This window comes from Micrasema longulum, unplaced genomic scaffold (genome assembly GCF_059751315.1).
Source record: "Micrasema longulum isolate JH-2025_06_02 unplaced genomic scaffold, ASM5975131v1 h1tg001716l, whole genome shotgun sequence".
NCBI lineage: Eukaryota > Metazoa > Arthropoda > Insecta > Trichoptera > Brachycentridae > Micrasema > Micrasema longulum.
The window spans coordinates 299163-318189 of NW_028278894.1; the positions used below are offsets into that span (position 1 = coordinate 299163).

Consider the following 19027-nt stretch of genomic DNA (forward strand, 5'->3'; position numbering starts at 1 on the left):
GACACAGACACATGAGTATATCACCACAAATATAGGATCAGAAACATCAAAATTTTTTTTTTTTAAATACATATATATATATATATATACGGCACATCAATATGGTAAACAATAAACTCAAACATTCGGAAAATCATCAAGGAGTTTCCTAAGGAAAATCCAGTCCTTAACTACTTTCTTGAAAATAGTTTTTGTCCTTGATTATCATCATGCATTTCTCTCACAATACAAATATTTTTCGTAAGTTATTCCACAGAACCAGTACCGCAATCTCCACAGTGCTGGGCGGGTGTTTCCTGGGCTGCGCGGCGGCCGGCCGGCAGTTGTCCAGACACCACTGGGCGAGCTGGGCGCGGCGCGGGGGCCCGTCCGCGTCCCCGGGGCTGCCCCCCGCGCTCCCCACCGCCGCCGCCGCCTGCCCGCGCAGGAAGCTCACGTAGTAGCGGTGCAGCTGGCGCGAGGGCTGCCAGGCCACGGCCGTCAGGCACAGCACGAGCCAGACGCGCTCGCACCACTCGGCCGAGGGGCAGTTTGACACCTGGTGATATAATACAGTCAAACTTGGTTATAACGGTTACGGAAATAGTGAGATCGCAGATGTAATGAAGAAACATTCATCGATATTTTAGTTCATGGTTTCCTTCATGCATCTATTCACTCTTACAACAAGCTACTTCTCAGACATACCAAATAAAAATATTGTCAACACCTTCACAAAAACTCTTCTATTCAAACAACATTTTCAAAATAAGAACTCAAGTTATAAAATCCGAACGGGTGGTTAACTTAAAGGACCAATGCTTTCGGATTACGTTTATAACAAGTAAGTGTCTAAGTACCTAATTTATGTTTTCGCTGACAGCATTAAAAAAGCATCCACACATTTGAAATTGCATGTAAAAAATCCAAGCTTTGTGAACTCAGTGAGTACCGGCTCAGCACGTCATTACATTTTACAACTTCTTTAGTAGTTTATGAATGACATCTTCAGATTTTTAATGTTCTATGCTTACACTGGTCAATGCATAATAAACATTTTGAGCGGGTGATGTCAGATCAATTAAAAACTAACCTTTGAATTATAAACATGTCTTCTAACAAGAATTCGTGAAAAAATGGCAATTATTCATGAAATAAAATGTTGTAGTGTGTAAAAGTTGTATTTAAAAAAAAAAAACAGTCTCTGGTAATGCTTATAACGAGCAAGTCCAGTTGATCCCATCATCCTCGTAATAATAATCATTCAACTGTATAATGCTACCATTGTTTGAAGAAATTAAATACAAAGTGCTGTTGCATGAAGAAATTAAATAAAATATGTCATCATATTAAGAAAAGGACCAATTCTATACTAAATTTAAGATTAAATGGAAGTACATGCTAAACAAAGTTAAAGGTAAATGTAATAACAACTACAAAGTTAAAGAAGACAGAAATATTGACATTTAATATGAAAATGTTACCTGTCTCATACACTGTACAATGATCTCATCTCTAAGTTCTTCCCTTTCTATCCCGTGCCTAACTATGCTCTGGATAACTTGTGTTTCACGGTCGGCATTCATCTCTCCACGCATGTATTTGCACAGCTCCTATAGTAAAAAAATAAAAAAATATTGAATACTGTAATGAAGAGAAAATCAATTATGAACATTCATTGCGCAAGAAGTTCCCTTCCCCGGTGTATTGAAACTACCATGCTAAGCAGTGGAATCAGTTAGCATTTAAATATGCAGGTTTGGTTAGGTTCTTCCTGATGATGTTTTTGGGGTAATTATGCAAGAAAACGTATGCAAAAAAGTTGATGAAAAGGACGAACTTCGCACGGGACAATAACTCAAGGAAAACACCAAAAATTTTAACACTTTCAAATGAAGGCCCGTTCCGGTGCTGGGAATCATTTGATTAATAACTAGGCTTACCCTGAAGATGTTGCAGGCAATGGTGACATTGTCAGGGTCCTCCATATGTATGTGGGATGTTGGGATGGTGTTTCCTTTGTAGTACATTATCATTTCGTACTTAGGGATCATTTCCAGTGACTTGGAGCGGTTCTTTCTGGTCAGAGTAGCCATTATCGTTCCTGGAGAGATACAATTTCACAAATAGGTGAATCATTTGCCTATCAAAAAATGATCAGAGAATTAAGAAGTCTTTTCGAGGGCATAAAATGATTTCAACTTTAAAAAAATCAGTTATACAGAGAACATTGATTTCAGTCCCATTCTGTTGGTGGTTATTGGTAGATTATTATTTGTTTTTAAATGTTTAATCCATCTTCATAACATTATGAATTCGCTTGTTACCTTTTGTCTCGTAAAATAATATTTATTTCTTCCAAATAATGTCATTAAAAAGAGGACTAGACCAAAAACAAAGCCTTGTGGTACACCATTAGTAACCACCTGTTGTTGGTTGTTGTTGTAGGAACATAATAGGATGAGGTTTTTGTTTATTTTATCAACTTTTAAAAAATTTTTAATTTGCAATTGATTAAACGCACTGTTATTGCATTGTGGCACATGACAGACAGTGCCCACAGTCACCATATGGTCACCTCCGTACTTGAAGGGTCAATCCAATCTGTACAGTGTAACACAACAATACATCACATACATCAACTCGATTTTCTATCCTTTTGCAAAAATGGAATAAATTCCACTGTCCATTAAAACAAATTAGTAACAAGAAAATGTTTAAAAGAGCTCTAAAAAATTTGAGGTAGGTAGAAGTAAAATGGGTTGTGTCATTTGACCAAACCATTTTTGAAATACCTGCTCCACATATGTAGTTCATGTTTGATTCTTTTATACTTTTTATAGTAAAAAGAGAAAAATTAAATATACCTATGCATAGTGTTTTAAACTGTTTTATAATTTTGTGATTTTCTCGGAGTACATTATGTTTTCTATGTACAATTTTCACATGTTAAAAAAGAAAAAGTATATTGTTAAGTGTTCTCAGCACAGGTTACCCCTGTGAGGACACAAAATAATAGCATTCACAAATTAAAAAGAATCACGAGAGTATTTATTATTATTTTTACACAACTAATGCATGTAACAGTGTCGAAATTGATGAGAATACAAAGTGTTTATGTTGCATTTAAATACCTCTAAGTAGAAGTAATTAATCCAAAGTTTCACGATGCCACGGAACATAAAAGTTGACTAGTCTTGGATGCAGACAAAGGGTTCAGTAATATATTGTCGGTACCTTCGGGCGAACGAGGGTGCTGGTTAAAGTGGGCTTCGGCAAACTCCAGAATATCGTGGTGAAGCTCGTCAGGGGCTGCCGGAGCTGCGGGTTCGTTGCGTTCTTGTAAGCGGCGCTCTACACGCCCACGACGCCTAGCAGTGCGCTCGCCGCAGACAATGCCATTGGCCGTGGTTCGCTGGAGAAATATAATAGAATTAGATATTTAAAACAAATAACAAGAGACTATTTAAGGTAGATAAACTACTCGAGGAAGACAGATAAACATAATAATATTGAACTCCTATTCAGCTCGTTACCTGAGGTTCCGGAGAACTCATACTGTTAGGTTCTGCATGTCCATTCATCATAGGTTGGTGTGCGGGCCTGAAAAGTAATATAAAACTATATTAGTACAGTGATGTAATCTAGACCTTAGACAGAGTAAAGTTATGGTTTCCTAAGAAAGCGGAGCAGTTATCTACCGGTCATGATGTGCCATTATGCGGTGAGCGTTGCAAGAAGGCCGTCTTAACAGTGACTAGAGACTAGAGATGTCAACTTAAAGAGAGTGGCGCCATTGTCTAGTTGCCGTGATCACATAATTTTATTAACTATTTTTTTAAAGCTGAGACGTACTGTGATGAAAAATGGACAATCTAAACATACTAGGTATATTTGAAAGATGAATAGTCATCGGAAGTCGAAAACTATCATTTGGAGGAGAGAGAGACATGTTTAAAAATCACATTACAGAGTGACCATTTTAAAGTTTAGTAATTTTTTACGATATTAGTACAAAATCAATAAAAAATTATAGTACAAATTACATTTCCATTCATTTTAACAAAAACCAACAAAAGTAGGCAGAGAGGATAGAACGTCATATCACTCTGTCTTTGCATACAGACCTCGCTTCCCCTACATTCATACATCTTCTCATGCAGGCACACTGATTATTCCTACTCTTGACATGTCCATCTTCAAGTATTTGATGGACTTAATCGTGCCATGTCTTTCTCGGACTGCCTCGTTTTCTGCATCCATTAACACATTCGCATTTCGACAGCATTTAACCTACATTCATTTTCAAACACAAAAATAATCACCGCTATATGATAAAAAACCTTTCCGGAAAATTCATAATTCATATACACATACATGAATACAAACGTCGCACACATACAATTTTATAAACTCTTTTCTTATATATTATGTATTATTAGATTAACAGTGGATTTTTTAAATTGGCTTTAGTATTGTTAATATATTTCTACTTTTTTTTTTATGTAAATAGCTGTAAAAATCACAAATAAATAAAATAAAAGCCATCCTGCAAATGACGGCACCATTGTTTGAAATTCTGCTCACAATCAACGCTCTCTAGGAAACCTGAGCTATCTGCTTTGTACAGATGTTTTAGCGATGTTATCCACTGCTACATGACAGTCTCTTACAGTCAGAGATTGATATGACAGTCAGAAATAAATATTATGTGGTTGCTGACTTTTAGAATAATTATTGTAATTCAAATTATTGTTGAGAACTCCGATGATAAACTTACGGATGAGGAGGCTGAGAAATCTGCTGCGGAGGATGCTTCTCCACTGCGTTCTGGTACTGAATAGGAGGGGGAGGTAGCGGAGGAGAAGACAGGGGCGGAGCCGGCACGTGATTATTCATCAAATGCACGTGATTAGTCGGCGCCTGCACATGGTTATTCACCATCTGCACGTGATTGTGTGGCGCTTGAACGTGATTGGAGGGCGCCTGGACGTGATTGTTCATCACTGGCATCGGTGCCGGGACATGGTCTTTAGCTACCGGGACGTGATTAGCCAGGGGCTGGACGTGGTTGCTGGCCGCTTGATTGTGGTCGGCTACCGCGTGGGATGCGGGAGGAGTAATGTCTAGGGGAGGTGGCGGCGGGGGGGACGGAGAGAGAAGTGGCAGTGGAGGCGGGGGCGGAGACGGCGGAGGGGGTAGTTCGGGATCAATTCTAGGAATTACAGCTTCGTATATCGGCTCCACGGGTTTAGCTGAAGGTGGTGGGCAGCCATTGACAACAATTGTATCTGGAAAACAAACATATTTATTCATAATTACATAATTACTGGCTTCTGTTATTTTTAATAATTTTAGAAGACGAACCTGTAAGTGGAAGTGTTGTGGGCGGAGGTGGTGGGGGTCCATGAGGAGCTGGGGGTAAAGCAGCTCTCTGCAAAGCCAATGATCGTATTTCTGCTTGAAGAACATTTTCCAACTGAAAAATAATATGATTGTTACAATATTATTAAAATAACATATTTTTGAAGCCCATACAAGAAAATAATGACAGGCTCAGATAAAGTCAGATGTTTTTATTTTACCTAATAAATCATCCCTTCTCTGTATCTTGTCAAGAAAAATAGGAGGATAATTAAATATTGATTGCTGACTCGGCATTGATTTCATGGAACTTCGTGATTTAATTAAAAATACTTAGTGATATGTATATGTACATTGTTTATTCAACTTTGAAGCCATCAATTTTTATATTTACAGCAGATTTATTGCATATCATCCATTTGTAAAAGATTACCTCTTCATCCAGGTCTCCGACAAGTTGGTCCATATGGTCTCCGATTTCCTGGATGGTCTGATGAGTGGCTGCGGGCTTGCCGGATCCGGACACATCGGCCAGGAAGGCAAACAAGTTGTCCAAGTCAACCGAGTTCCCGACTCTTGGTACAGCCTCATCAGTGGGTGGCGGCATCTCGGTGGAAGGATCAGCTGTTGCACCCTCCTTAGCGCGGGCTTCAGCTTCTGCAGCAGCTTCAGCACTGTAATCAAATGCTTATGTTAATGTGGTCCACGGAATGAATGCCCTGCCCATACAGCCCCCCTATTTCAGTAAATTGCACTACGAGACATGGCAGGGTTTAAGGTCTTAAGATGGCACCCCCACAAGAGATCAAGGATACGACAGGTTAACCCATCCGGCGAATCGCCAGCTTTGTGTCAGTGACAAATTGACCTTGGCCGGCTTGTCTTTGAAGTGTTTTTTTTTTACATTAAAACTGAATGCCAATAACTTTATTCATAAAAATGACATAAATAAGTATATTTCGGTTACTGATTTCATAATAAAATGTAACAATCACAATTTATTTCACATTATTTATTGCAAAATATTAATTTAGTCTTAATGTTATTGTAGTAAAAAAATGTGTCTAAATCAAATAGTGTGTTGTATGAACAAATTATGTCATCTTTATTAGTGGTGCGATGAGTTAATCACCTGTCTATCTTAAACCCACATAATTACAAAATCGAAAACAAGAAAAACTGGACACATGACTAATTATTAATGCATATAATTATTTGTTATAGGCAGGCAACCATTGCTAGTGAGCATATATCTCGAGTACTGCTTATTGCCAGCGTTTCTCTTCCTTCAAAAAAGCATCCGAACGCTTTCTTAACTGGTTGACCGAAATGGAATGGACAACTAGGCTTGGCAATTTATTGGGGATAAAAGAGCTTCCAGTTATGACCCTATAAATTGGTGTTAGGATTTAATTGACACATCTTGAGCAGAGGGCTCTTCCATTGTTCTTCACAAATTTTTAGTCCTAGTGCTTTTAATCTACTGTGGTAGAGTATCCTTTTAAGTGATTTGGGGATTTTCGTAGCCCATCTTGGGCTTTTTCTGGTTAATAAACAAATAAAATATTTCTCACGCTGCGGCTGCCTCGGCCTCCCTCCGCCGCATCTCGTCGTCAACGCGCCGCATCTCGCGCAGGGCGGCGGCCACCTCGCGCCCGAAGGCCCCGCGCAGGTGGCTCTGCAGCACGAGCGCGGCACGGCGCAAGCGCAGGAAAGCGGCGCGCGCGCGCCAGCCGCGCAGCGCGGCCTGCAGGCGCAGCGCCGCCCCGCGCCGCTTCCCGTACCAGCGCCGCTGCACGCAGCATCGCCACCACTGGAAGGACAGAAGGACATGATTTGTAAAAAAACTATCACAGTGTTTGAATTATCACATTGATTTCCATATTCACACTCAGTGGTGCATAAGACACAGCATTCGTACATCAATTGTAGCATGTCTTGATCATTTGATACACAAAAACAATGATAACACAACGAAGCGCAGTACGAGCAAGTTCTCTATAGTAGTTGGATTTTTCTATAGTAGTTACAATTGCCTCCACCATCTTTTCTCTGCACTGTTTGTTCCTACAAGTTGTACAAGTTGCTGGCAATCGATGTGTAGTCGTGTTCGCTTCATATATATATTAATTTTATAATTTCTTTCAAATAACATCTACATGACGTTTTCGCCAAAAAATGTGACACTCGTGAGTGGAGCATATGACTTTTTTGCTACGGTCCTGTAGGTGTGCGTTCGTTCGAGGACTACACGGTCACACACGGTGGTAGGGGTAAGAAATTGTCCTCCAGATATAGTCTGCCCATCTATCTTTTGAACAATGTCTTCGTCCATTGTCCTGTTTCAAAATTTCTGTTTACACTAGAACAATAGGTCAGATACTAAGACAAAACAATGTTGTCCAATCTTACTTTACGCATCAGATCCAGTCTGCACACCTCTGAGAACTTGAGCCTCCTTGGAGGTGCCCGCATACAAAAAAAAATTGCCCATTGCTGAACGATAAAAGCTGCCCGAAAGAACTCTGTGTAATCTGGAGCCTTGACATCATTGTCTATACAAAAAAAGGTAATCCGCAGAACATAATTTCTACTTTATTGGATTGAAGAAAAGAGGCAAGTGATTTCTTCATTAATAGGACATGATCAACTGGGAAGATATTATAAAACCCTTTAAAAGCTTTGAAATTCGGTTTGGAAGCTACCGGCTATGTGAAATTATGAAATACAGCAGTGAAAAGTCACTAATCAAACAAATATCTCACAGGAATCGAACCAGTACACCAGCTAGAGTTCAATATTTTTGGCTCCTGAACTCTAAGACTCATCACCATTAAAGCCCAAAACTACTTTTGAATCAACCCCAGGAAGAACTTCCTGACAATCCAAGTTGTGGAGAAATGGAATGGCCTTCCCGAGAAAGTGATTGGTGCTAGTTCAGTTAATGTGTTCAAAAACCGCCTAGATGCACACATCAATTTATAATGTTTAATAACCATGTACACTTGATATACACGCATCAGCTTAATAGCTGCTAGTGTAATATCAATAATAATAATTTTAACACTGACCTTTTGTATCCTGAGAGCCTGGGCAGCGAGGAGGGATGCTCTGCGCTCTTCGAGAGAGGCGTGGGCGCCACTTCTTAGGAATATCTTGGTACACCCCGCCTGCCACTGTGTTGACTCTACCCCCATCTCTGTCATAATCACCCTGAAAAAAGGTTTATTTGATTAACGACCATAACAATCATAAATAAAGAACTCACACAAGAGGTAGTATCATACATGATAAATATAGCGCAGGAAATTGGTAAAATAAACCAAAGTAGGGAACAAAATGCCGAACACTCCTCTAGTGGAACGGAAGGCCTGTTGACTACTGCCAACAGGCCGGCTTCTCCTGAAGAGTTTTAAGTAGTTTCCTCTCCACGTGAGCAAATGCTGAGAAGTTCCTGATTAGCCCACATTAATATATCCCTCCTGATCCCAATAGTTTAGATAAATTTAAAGATATTTAATAGCAGAAAAATCCACTTTTTGAAATATAAACCTTGTATATTACAAGCAAGGTAAATAATAAAGCAACTCCCATATAAAAAATAAAATTTTTAAAAAACCATCATAAATGTATTCAAAGCTTATCTTTTCTCCTGTTAGATATTCGTAATAAGTGAGATCTACAGAAAATGCCACGTCAATCTCAATATCTAATACATTAAATAACATAAGATGACAAGAAGTACCTCAGTAGAAATATTAAAAAAACAATACGAGTATCCTGGCTCACCCAAACACAAAATTTCTTTGCCCGAATTTAGAGTTTATGGTACTCCCCATCGAACCGCAAAAGTAAAATGGCAGAAGCCTAATATGTTATTGGACTTGGGTGAAAAATGACTCATAGTTATAAATGTGTATGGTGGCCCACATGGTATAATAATCACTCCTACTCATTGTAGCGAAGGACGCGTGTGTTTTGTTCGCTCCGTTTTTAAATTTAATAAAGTGTTCACTATGTCGAAGGATCTCAGTGAAGTGATGGCAGAACAGAGTAAACTAATTGCTCTGTTACTCTGCAGAGTTACATCAATTGAGGATAAGGTGAGCGTTGGATTTGGCGAGATTTTGGATGCTTTGAAATCTCTGCCTAAGCCGATATCTACCGACTTGTGTAACGGCAACAATATGTCGCAGTCCGCGTCAGCCGACCGCGGCCCGCCCGGCTCGCCCGGCTCGCCCGTCCTGCCTACTAACGTCGTTCCGGCACATCCTGATACGGCGGCGTTACTTGTAGACTGCGTCGCAGTGTCTACAGCGCATACTTCTGCGCACTCCGGTCCTGCGCCGCCGCTGTCGGCGCGTGTAGCCGAGTCGACTATGGTACCTGCGCCGGTAATAAACGAGAAGCGCAAAATTAATACTCGCTCAGTTGGAAAAAAATCCACAAACGTAATGTCTGCGATCTCGCGGAAGGATAGCAGCGTACCGGAGCGACCGGGGAAGGTAATGACTGAGGTTGCCCCGATCCCCAGTTGTTCGTATTCACTACTTGTCACTGCTCCTGCCGCTGCCACTGCTCCTGTCGCTGCCACTGCTCTTGCCACCGCCGCTGTTCCTGTTGCCACTGCTGTTGTAAATCCAGCAGTGACACCGCCATCTTCAACCCGCGACGCCACAGAGTGGAAAACAGTGAAAAATAAAAAACGTGTCTTCATTCGTGGTAGCATTGGAAGACGAACTGAGCAGGATTTAAAATTTTATCATTTTTATCCTTTTCACAAGGACACCACGAGTGAAGACATGTTAAAATATTTGAATTCTTTTGTAAGTACCGCTTCATTTAATATTGCAAAAATTAAAGCACGGGGTGATTATTCGTCGTTTAAAATCGGTATTCCAAAAGGAATAACGGACATAGTTTTGAAACCGGAAAATTGGCCACGCAAATCTTTTATTAAAGAGTGGGAAGACAAGCGAGATCCTCCGCGTCTTCCAAATATCAAATGACTCTTTCGTGATGCATCAAATAAAAAGCTGCATTTTTATTACCAGAATACTCGCGGTTTAAAGACGAAGTGTGTAGAGTTCTACAACAATGTCGCAGCTGGCGATCATGACGTCATCGCGTTAACCGAAACGTGGTTAAATGATACCGTCTTTGATTCCGAGATTTTTGATAGTAATTTTACAGTTGTGAGAAGAGACCGGTATGGCCACAGGCAGGGTGGGGGGTGTTTATTGGCAGTGAGAAATAGAGAAAACTTGCGAGTCGAGCGGTTTTCTATATTGGAAACTACCAATGAAGATCTTTGGGTAAAACTAACATACGCTCTCGAAATTACTTTTATTTGTGTACTTTACTTTCCTCCGGCGAGTGAGGCTAACACATATCGATTATTTTTCGACAGGGTTTTGTCCAGTTTAGATTTGTTTCAGAACAGAAGCGTCATTATATTGGGGGATTTCAATTTACCTTCAGCGAGCAACATTGAAGGTATAGAGGCTGACCTAACTTTTTTGTGCTCATTGTTGAAACTTTCCCAGTGTAATGATGTTTTGAATTCTAGAGATAGGATTCTGGACTTAATACTTGCCGGGAAAGAAGTTGATGTGTTTCGGTCATTGTCACCTCTAACAAGAGAAGACAATTATCATCCCGCGCTTGAATTTTGTATCAGTGTGTCGATTAATCGTCCCCATCGAACTGAAGTTCCCACGGAAGGCACAGTCAGTTGGAGAGGCTGGAACTTCAATAAGGGCAATTTTGACCAGCTATGCTTTTTAATGGCCAGTATCGACTGGAATGAGGTATACGACACATTGGATGTAAATGAGGCGGTGCAAAACTTTTATTGTATTGTTGAAGGAGTACTTGATTCTTGTTTTCCTAGAAGGTCTCAGACAACTGGAAGAAGGCGATATCCAAGGTGGTTTTCTGGGGCTATTATTAGGGATATTCAGGTTAAGCATTCCTACCATAAAAGATGGAAAGCTGCGGGCTGTCAGAATGATTATGAAATGTTTGGTAGATTAAGATCTAGCGTTAAACGTGACATTCGATCAGCGTACCGGTCATTTATTTCCAATATGGAAAACAATATTCTCAAAAATACAAATTGTTTTTGGGATTTTATTAAATCTCAAAAGGCAAACGGCGGGAATATTGACGCCATGACATGGGGTAATCGAACTGTTCGGGGCGCAGATATTGCGGAAGCGTTCGCAGGTCACTTCAAAACTGTATACAGTAGTGAACCTCCGCTTCTTGACGTTAACGCTGCTAAGCGGTGTACTACGCAAAACGGTGCACAATCTATTGTTATTCCAAATATCAATGAGAAAGACGTAGCTACGATCATAGATAGATTGAATAATACCAATTCTCTTGGCCCAGATTTTTTACCGACGTTCTTTTTTAAAGGATGCGTAGATTTTTTAAAGGGGCCGCTTTGTTTTTTATTTAATTTGTCATTAAATACAGGAGTCTTTCCAGAAATTTGGAAGATATCTAAAGTTACTCCTATACACAAGAGTGGCTCTAAGTCATCCGTAGAAAACTATAGACCTGTAGCTGTACTTTCAGCGCCAGCTAAGGTATTTGAAATTTTAATAAGTAAAATCATCGCTTCTCGAGTCGAGCCATTTATAATAGATGAACAGCATGGGTTCAGGAAGGGTCGCTCGGTTGAAACAAATTTAATGATATTTACAGACTATATTACGGCTGCATTAGATGCAGGACATCAGGTTGACTGTTCATATAATGACTTTGCCAAAGCCTTTGATACAGTCGATCATGATGTTATGTTAAACAAGCTGAGTGAGATCGGTTTCTCGGATGGAATGCTAAAATTAATGGCGAGCTACCTCCGAAACCGAAATCAATACGTTTCACATGGCTTGTTTGCATCAAAAATTTTTCATACTTACTCAGGTGTTCCCCAGGGATCCAACTTGGGTCCATTACTGTTCTCTATTTTTATCAATGATATTAAAAAAGTTGTAGTCAAATCGCGTTTTTTATTATTCGCGGATGACTTAAAACTATTTTTGAGGGTTAAAACTTTGGATGATTTTCGTTCTCTCCAAACGGATATATTAAACGTATCTGAATGGGGAAGACGAAATAAATTATTGTTCAATATTTCAAAATGCTCAGTTATGTCTTTCACCAGGGCCCACAAAACGCTATTCTTCCGCTATAGAATGAATGACCAGAATCTTATGCGGATTGCGAAGGTTAAAGATCTAGGCATCACTTTTGTGAGTTCCCTGACATTTCATGATCAGATCGAAACAGTTTGTAGTAGTTCATTGAAGATGTTAGGATTCGTCTTGCGTACTGCTAGGGTTTTTGGTAGTACACGAGTACTGAGAATTCTTTATAACTCGTTGGTGCGAAGTAGACTCGAGAGTGGCTCGATGATTTGGGGACCGTGTGAGTTGAAGTACTCTCTTATGGTGGAGAGGGTTCAGAAGAAATTTCTTCGGTTTCTCTACATGAGGGAGTGCGGATATTATCCATGGCTTTATCCCACTGAGTTTCTCCAGGGTATGCTTGGTTACAGCAGTTTGAAGACTAGAAGGAATGTGTTTTTAACAACGCACTTCTTTCGATTGTTGCGCGGTATTATTGACAACCCTGAAATTATGCGGAGCATTAGCTTTTATGTTCCTGATAATTACCTTAGACAGCGTCAACATAGACTGTTTCACATTCCAATATACAGGACCAACCTGCCAATGGTTATGCCTGTTGGAAGGGCTATCTCTATGTTGAACAATATCACTTTGGACATTGACATTTTTCACGTCTCTGAGGGAGTTTTTCGTTACAAGATTCTCTTACTTTTTTAACATATTATTCTTTGGATATTATGTATACTAATGTGTTTTTTTTTACATATACCTAATTTTACCTAATTATTTATATATGTATGAATTAAGATATTTTATTTTGTAATGTACATATATATGAATAAATAAATGATAAATGATAAATGATAAATGATAATGGCTAGAATGCTCGCCTTACACACGGGGGTTTCAGATTAGATTATATGTGAGATTACAAAAATTTCAATGTTATACAGTAATTAAGTCTCTTGGCATATTGTGGTGCAACAAAATGTGAATGAGTGAAGATATTGAAATGTTGATAGCAGTTTATCATAAAAACAGAATGGCCTGGATTAGCCTGCTAAGACATGATGCAGATTGATAAGCTGCGACGACTGTTAACACAACAAAACCTTTTTTTTAGGTTTGAGTTTTTTTGCTTTGCTTATTATATACAAGGCTTATATTGACTGCAGAAGGTATGTTCCTTTTAACTACTCTAACTATTGTGTGAGGATGTGATGGGAAATTCGGCTGTAGCCTTGTTAAGGAACTTCTCCGCGTTTGCTTTAAGAAAAAAAAACCGCAGAAAACTCATTCAGGAGAAGCCGTACTATTGACAGAATCGACAGGCCTTCCATTCCGCTTAGACAGTATTCAGCATTTTGTGTCCTTCTTTTGTTTATTTCGAATGCAAATTTTGCATTAGCAAAAAACACAACGATACCGAAAAACTCAATCTATTCAGATTAAATAAATATTGCGAAATTTGTTTTTTTTTGTTACTATGCAGTGTGTTGTTCACACTTTTTGTTGAGCGACACAACGCATAAACCCTAACCATGTATCTGAATACCCTAAAAATAATTTAAGAAATTTAATACACATAAATATCATTGACATAAAGAGTGGTGTATGTTTACCTAACAGCATCGTTGACATCAATACTCCTCAATTGCTTTCTCGTAGGTGGCGGAAGCAGACAGTTGTACCTCTGCAGCGCCGTGGCTGCCGGTAGGTGGGCGGGGAACCCTTCACGGCGGATCCTCACGATGTCCAGCATCCCTAGGTACCGCAGCTGGGCCAATACCAACTCCGAGTCAAACTGTCCGGGGGCTTTGTCTGCGTTTGGCTTAATGCAACGCACATACCTAAAAGAAAAAGTATGACATGAAAATCAAATTCTAAAATTTATTTATGAAAGTACAGCTTGCCCACCACATACCGCATCTGAGGACTTATATTCTCTTCACATCGAGATGTTAAAAGAGCCGGCTTTGTAATAGCTTGGTAGATAAAAACAGATGAAAGTTCAGCATATTGTTTTAGTAATTGTCAAAAGTCATATAAAAATCATGTTCGATGAGCATTTTTTGCTTGAATTGAGATTTATAATCACTTTGAAGTGGCCACTTAGAAGCCTATTTAAAATATAAATAAGAATTATTTTTAAAAGCGGACTAAATTTTCAGGGTCATTTATCGGTTGGATTTGATCATATGATATCCAGATAAGTTGGTAGAACATACCGAGGTAGATAGAGATAGCACAGAAATGAAGTATACCGTCTCGGTATGTACCGATCAAGATAGCCTTTATAATTGCAGCCCCGAAGGGGGAGAAAATATGTAGAATGCCATTTTGAATACGTTATTTTGCTGTTAGATTTTTCCAAGTGTTGACATGTCTGTGTAATGATTTTCCTTATTGTATAAAAAAAATATGCAAAATCATTGTTAAAAACAGTATTTCTTATTCTCATTAATACATCAATTGGCGGAATGATCGTCTTCCTTACCATGGGTTGGTAGCTTGCAGGACGTCTACCAGCTGCTGCAGCTGTGCCCTGAAAGTGTCGCACACTGTGGGCCGCCCCTTGGAGGTGCCCCTCTGGCCGGGTGGCGGAGGGGGCGGCGGTGTGGGAGGCGAAGGAGGCACGCTGCCGCCACTCGTGGGGCGTGGAGACCCCGCCATCGAGTAGCCATTTTCCTATTGATGAATTTAGAATGTTTCAAGTGTCATCACATTGTATTTATTTCAAGTATTTTCAGGTGTTTTCTAGTAGGTGGAATAATTTAGTAGAATAAAGGTTATACTCGTAGTTCTTTAACTTCGTAAAAATCAAGAAGTAAATTACTATTAGTTTAAAAATGCCCTAGCAAGATCCTGCAATGTGATAACTTGGCGATAAATTGTGTGTTTTTACTCTGTACTTACAATTTTTAATAAAATATCTGTAGCAGGCGCACAGAGCATGACAGAAAAAGCATTTTCCTTAATGCGAAGAACATTGAATGAATTACAGACCTTATTTCAGAAGTGGTGATATTTTTAATTTTATTTGTCTTTTCAAACAAGCATCACGAAGCGTACACAACAGTTAGCTAACACATAATGGCATGAACTCCTTCTCAATTGGTCATTACAAATACAATGTAATTTTTGTGAACAAGCCTCACCTGGTACGTGCTGAGTTCCTGCACGAACGAGTTCTCCGAGCGACTGAGGTGGTCGAGGAACACATCCTGCTGCGTGTCCCGGTTCTTGTCAACGAAGCCAGCCACGCAGTACGTCACGGTACCAGCGTAGTGCCGCACCCCGAACTCAGATTCCCAGCGCCGCCGGTCCTCCCCCTTTACGAAGCAAGAGTGCTCCGAGAACTCGCCGTGGACGTTGTTCAGATACGCCGCGTCCGAGCCCTGAGATGATGTACGTTTATTTAAGCAAGCAAAAGGTATTTTAGGAAATATATTGAATAAAGTGGTGACTTGAAACTCTAAGCAGGGCAATCAATATAATGAACCGATAATATTATGGACACTGGAAACACCAAATGCCAGGCCCTTGCATTAACTCAATTAACACGTCACCAACTGCTACAAAACGGAAACCAAAACCAGACTTTCTCCATTCAGCGCTGGTACTAGATGTGTAACACAAGTTTTCGACACAACACAAAACATAAATTCACGTCATTCATTGTAATGGCCAAATTCAATTAGTATTGTTTATATTTTTCATTATTATATTAGACACCTGTTATAGTTAATTCAGTTATAAAATTAGTAATAAAACATCATGAAATATGTAAGATAATATTTTATTTTAACATGCGCAACCTATACAACAAAACTTCCGGTAAGTCCAATTTTATTATGATCATCTTTGCATGAAGACAGTTCACTATACTATGAATAATAACCACCATCTTAGAGGTCATTCATTGAAATGGAACATTATTTCTTTCACATCCGACTTTAGAAAGAACTTTCAGACAAACACAAACAATTATAATGTTTCCTACTGTACTATATAACGGGAATTGTTTTTTTTCTATTAAATTTAAAACACAGCGCATTTGATGTACACACATCAGCTGAATGCTGCCAGCATATCCAATTATAATAAAGTTGACCAAGCTTACCTTAGGCATATGGCACTGCTCTGAGAGAAGCTTGAGTAAACTACGAGGGGGACGCTCTAATAATTCCAAGCAAGATGTGTTATCTGTGAATTGGATGTGTGAAAACACAATGTTTTCTTGGCGATACTGGAAAAAAATATCATTAAGTTAGAAAGGAAAACAGATAAGTTAAACAGTTTTTTTTTATTTAGCAACACTTTATACTAACTTTTCATATCTACTATAAGATGTAGAGACATTAATGTCTATATTATAATTTCGAGAAAGAAACATGGGGGAGTATCTCAAGTGTGAGAAATACACAACATGGTCAGTAAATTCTAGGAAACCAAGCTAGTGCGTTCAACCATAGAGGTTCGACGATGAAACCCCTCATGATGTCCCTCACCTGTTGATGCATTGCACCCTTTTAAGCTTTCAAAGACAACAGCTGGAGGCGCGATGCAGAAGCCTGGGTGAAGATCTATGCGATATCCCATTGGTGATAGGTAATAAAGAACTCACACGAGAGGTAGTATCATACATGATCAATATAGTGCAGGCAATTAGTAAAATAAACCAAAGTAGGGAACAAAATGCCGAACACTCCTCTAGTGGAACGGAAGGCCTGTTGACTACTGCCAACAGGCCGGCTTCTCCTGAAGAGTTTTGAGTGGTTTCCTCTCCACGTGAGTAAATGCTGAGAAGTTCCTGATTGGCCCACATTAGTATATTCCCTTGATCCCAAAAGTTTAGATAAATTTAAAGATATTTAATTGCAGAAAAATCCTTTTTTGAGCTATAAAACTTGTATATTATAAGCAAGGTAAATAATAAAGCAACTCCCATATATTTTTTTTTTTTTTTTAAACCATAGAGGTTCAAGTCAGGTTTAAATGGTCTACCAAGAACGTGGATCCATTCATGATATAAAGCATCACGTCCAAATATGACGTGTATAGGTGTTTCATCATCTGCACTGCAGAACCTACATCTAGAAGTTTCAGAGAGATTCATTGTGTTTCAATTTGCAGTGCCCTGCGAGAGCTCTAGTCACTCTTACATGGTTTCAGCTTTCATTAGGTCAAAAGCTAACCTTTCCGAGTACCCTTTCTGTAATTCCTTGACATGACTTTGGTATTTGTTAGCTGGATGCAGATTGTATACAGATTGGTCTATAGTTTGTGACATCACATCTATCCCCACTCTTATACATAGGCATTAAGAAACCAGACTTCGAGTGTTTAGGAAAAAGTTCTGCACATAGCTACTTATTATAAATTATATATAAAAAATATGTAAGGAAATCAACACACTTTATAAACCGTATTGTAGGTATTTTCTCCGGATCGTAACAGCACTTGAAACTAGTTTTTGAATACTGTTTCTTATGTCAATCATCTCAATCTGAATATGGAATAATTGTATGTTATATTACTGCTCAAGTTGGTTAAATAGTTATTTATATTAAAATTATTTGTATCATCATAGACACTTTAGAAAAAATCATAATATGGATTTACCATATCTGTTAAATTGTTGCCAGACTATACAGAATAATACATACATAACATCGGGAAAATTTGTGTTATGATTTTTTAAGGGATTTTAATAATTTCATTGCAATCTTTAATAATAAAAAAAAATAAAATTCTATTTTACAAAATAACTCCCATTGTAATTGGGGCCCTGTTAACTTTCCATTGCAATTGGGGCCCTGGGTTGTTTTCCGTGGTAGTTTTGTGGACTTATAAATCAAGGAATCGTACCCCGCTACCTATGATTTTTGAAAATGGTCTAAAATTAGGCAGATAAATAATTACAACTGAAATATTTCTTATTGAAAAATATAAAATAGTTTTTGCTTACGATTTCCTGTTCCAGTGCGAACACATAGTGGTTGAAGAATTTGTGCAGCTTCTCGTTGGTGTAGTTGATGCAGAGCTGCTCGAAGGAGTTGGTGGCGAAGTTCTCGAAGCCGAAGATGTCCAGGACACCGAGGAAGCGCGCGCGCACGGCAGCGGGAGGAGGGGGGCGAGTGCAGCGGTTGATGTGTGCGACGAGCCAGGCAAACACGCGAGAGTAGAGCGCCTTGGCCATCGCATGGCGGTTCTCCCGAGCCTAAAACAAATATTTATTTTCAAAATTATCATCACTAGCAGGAAACAGCCGGCTATCTCCAACTGTTAAGTGCTAGAAAATTCAGCCTCTTTTTTATTATTTTAATTTTATTTATTTACTAAAGGCAACAGGCTGCCTTTGCTGGTGTGTCTATATCTCGTGTACTCCCTTTTGTCAGCAAAAAGCATCCAAATGGTTTTTTAACTGGTTGACTGAAATGAAATGGACAACTAGGCTTGGCAATTTATTCCAGTCTGAAACCACCCTGCTGGAAAGGGATTTTTTCTTGGAATTGAGGTGGAATTGGAGACGATAGAGC

At 39.1% G+C, this 19027-nt stretch overlaps 1 protein-coding gene across 1 annotated transcript in view; it reads right to left on the minus strand.

Annotated features, from left to right (window-relative positions):
- Nucleotides 1-19027, minus strand: part of Myo81F (unconventional myosin 81F) — a 179064-nt gene that overhangs the window by 22775 nt on the left and 137262 nt on the right. Inside the window, exons 10-24 of the mRNA XM_088237415.1 lie at nucleotides 18457-18708; nucleotides 16609-16734; nucleotides 15644-15883; nucleotides 14983-15173; nucleotides 14108-14335; nucleotides 8415-8556; nucleotides 6918-7156; nucleotides 5777-6017; nucleotides 5347-5458; nucleotides 4760-5270; nucleotides 3516-3582; nucleotides 3217-3394; nucleotides 1923-2083; nucleotides 1464-1592; nucleotides 266-538 (exon numbers count right to left, since the gene is read on the minus strand). Coding sequence (XP_088093541.1) covers nucleotides 266-538; nucleotides 1464-1592; nucleotides 1923-2083; nucleotides 3217-3394; nucleotides 3516-3582; nucleotides 4760-5270; nucleotides 5347-5458; nucleotides 5777-6017; nucleotides 6918-7156; nucleotides 8415-8556; nucleotides 14108-14335; nucleotides 14983-15173; nucleotides 15644-15883; nucleotides 16609-16734; nucleotides 18457-18708 — 3090 coding nt within the window. The remainder of the gene's footprint in view (nucleotides 1-265; nucleotides 539-1463; nucleotides 1593-1922; nucleotides 2084-3216; nucleotides 3395-3515; nucleotides 3583-4759; nucleotides 5271-5346; nucleotides 5459-5776; nucleotides 6018-6917; nucleotides 7157-8414; nucleotides 8557-14107; nucleotides 14336-14982; nucleotides 15174-15643; nucleotides 15884-16608; nucleotides 16735-18456; nucleotides 18709-19027) is intronic.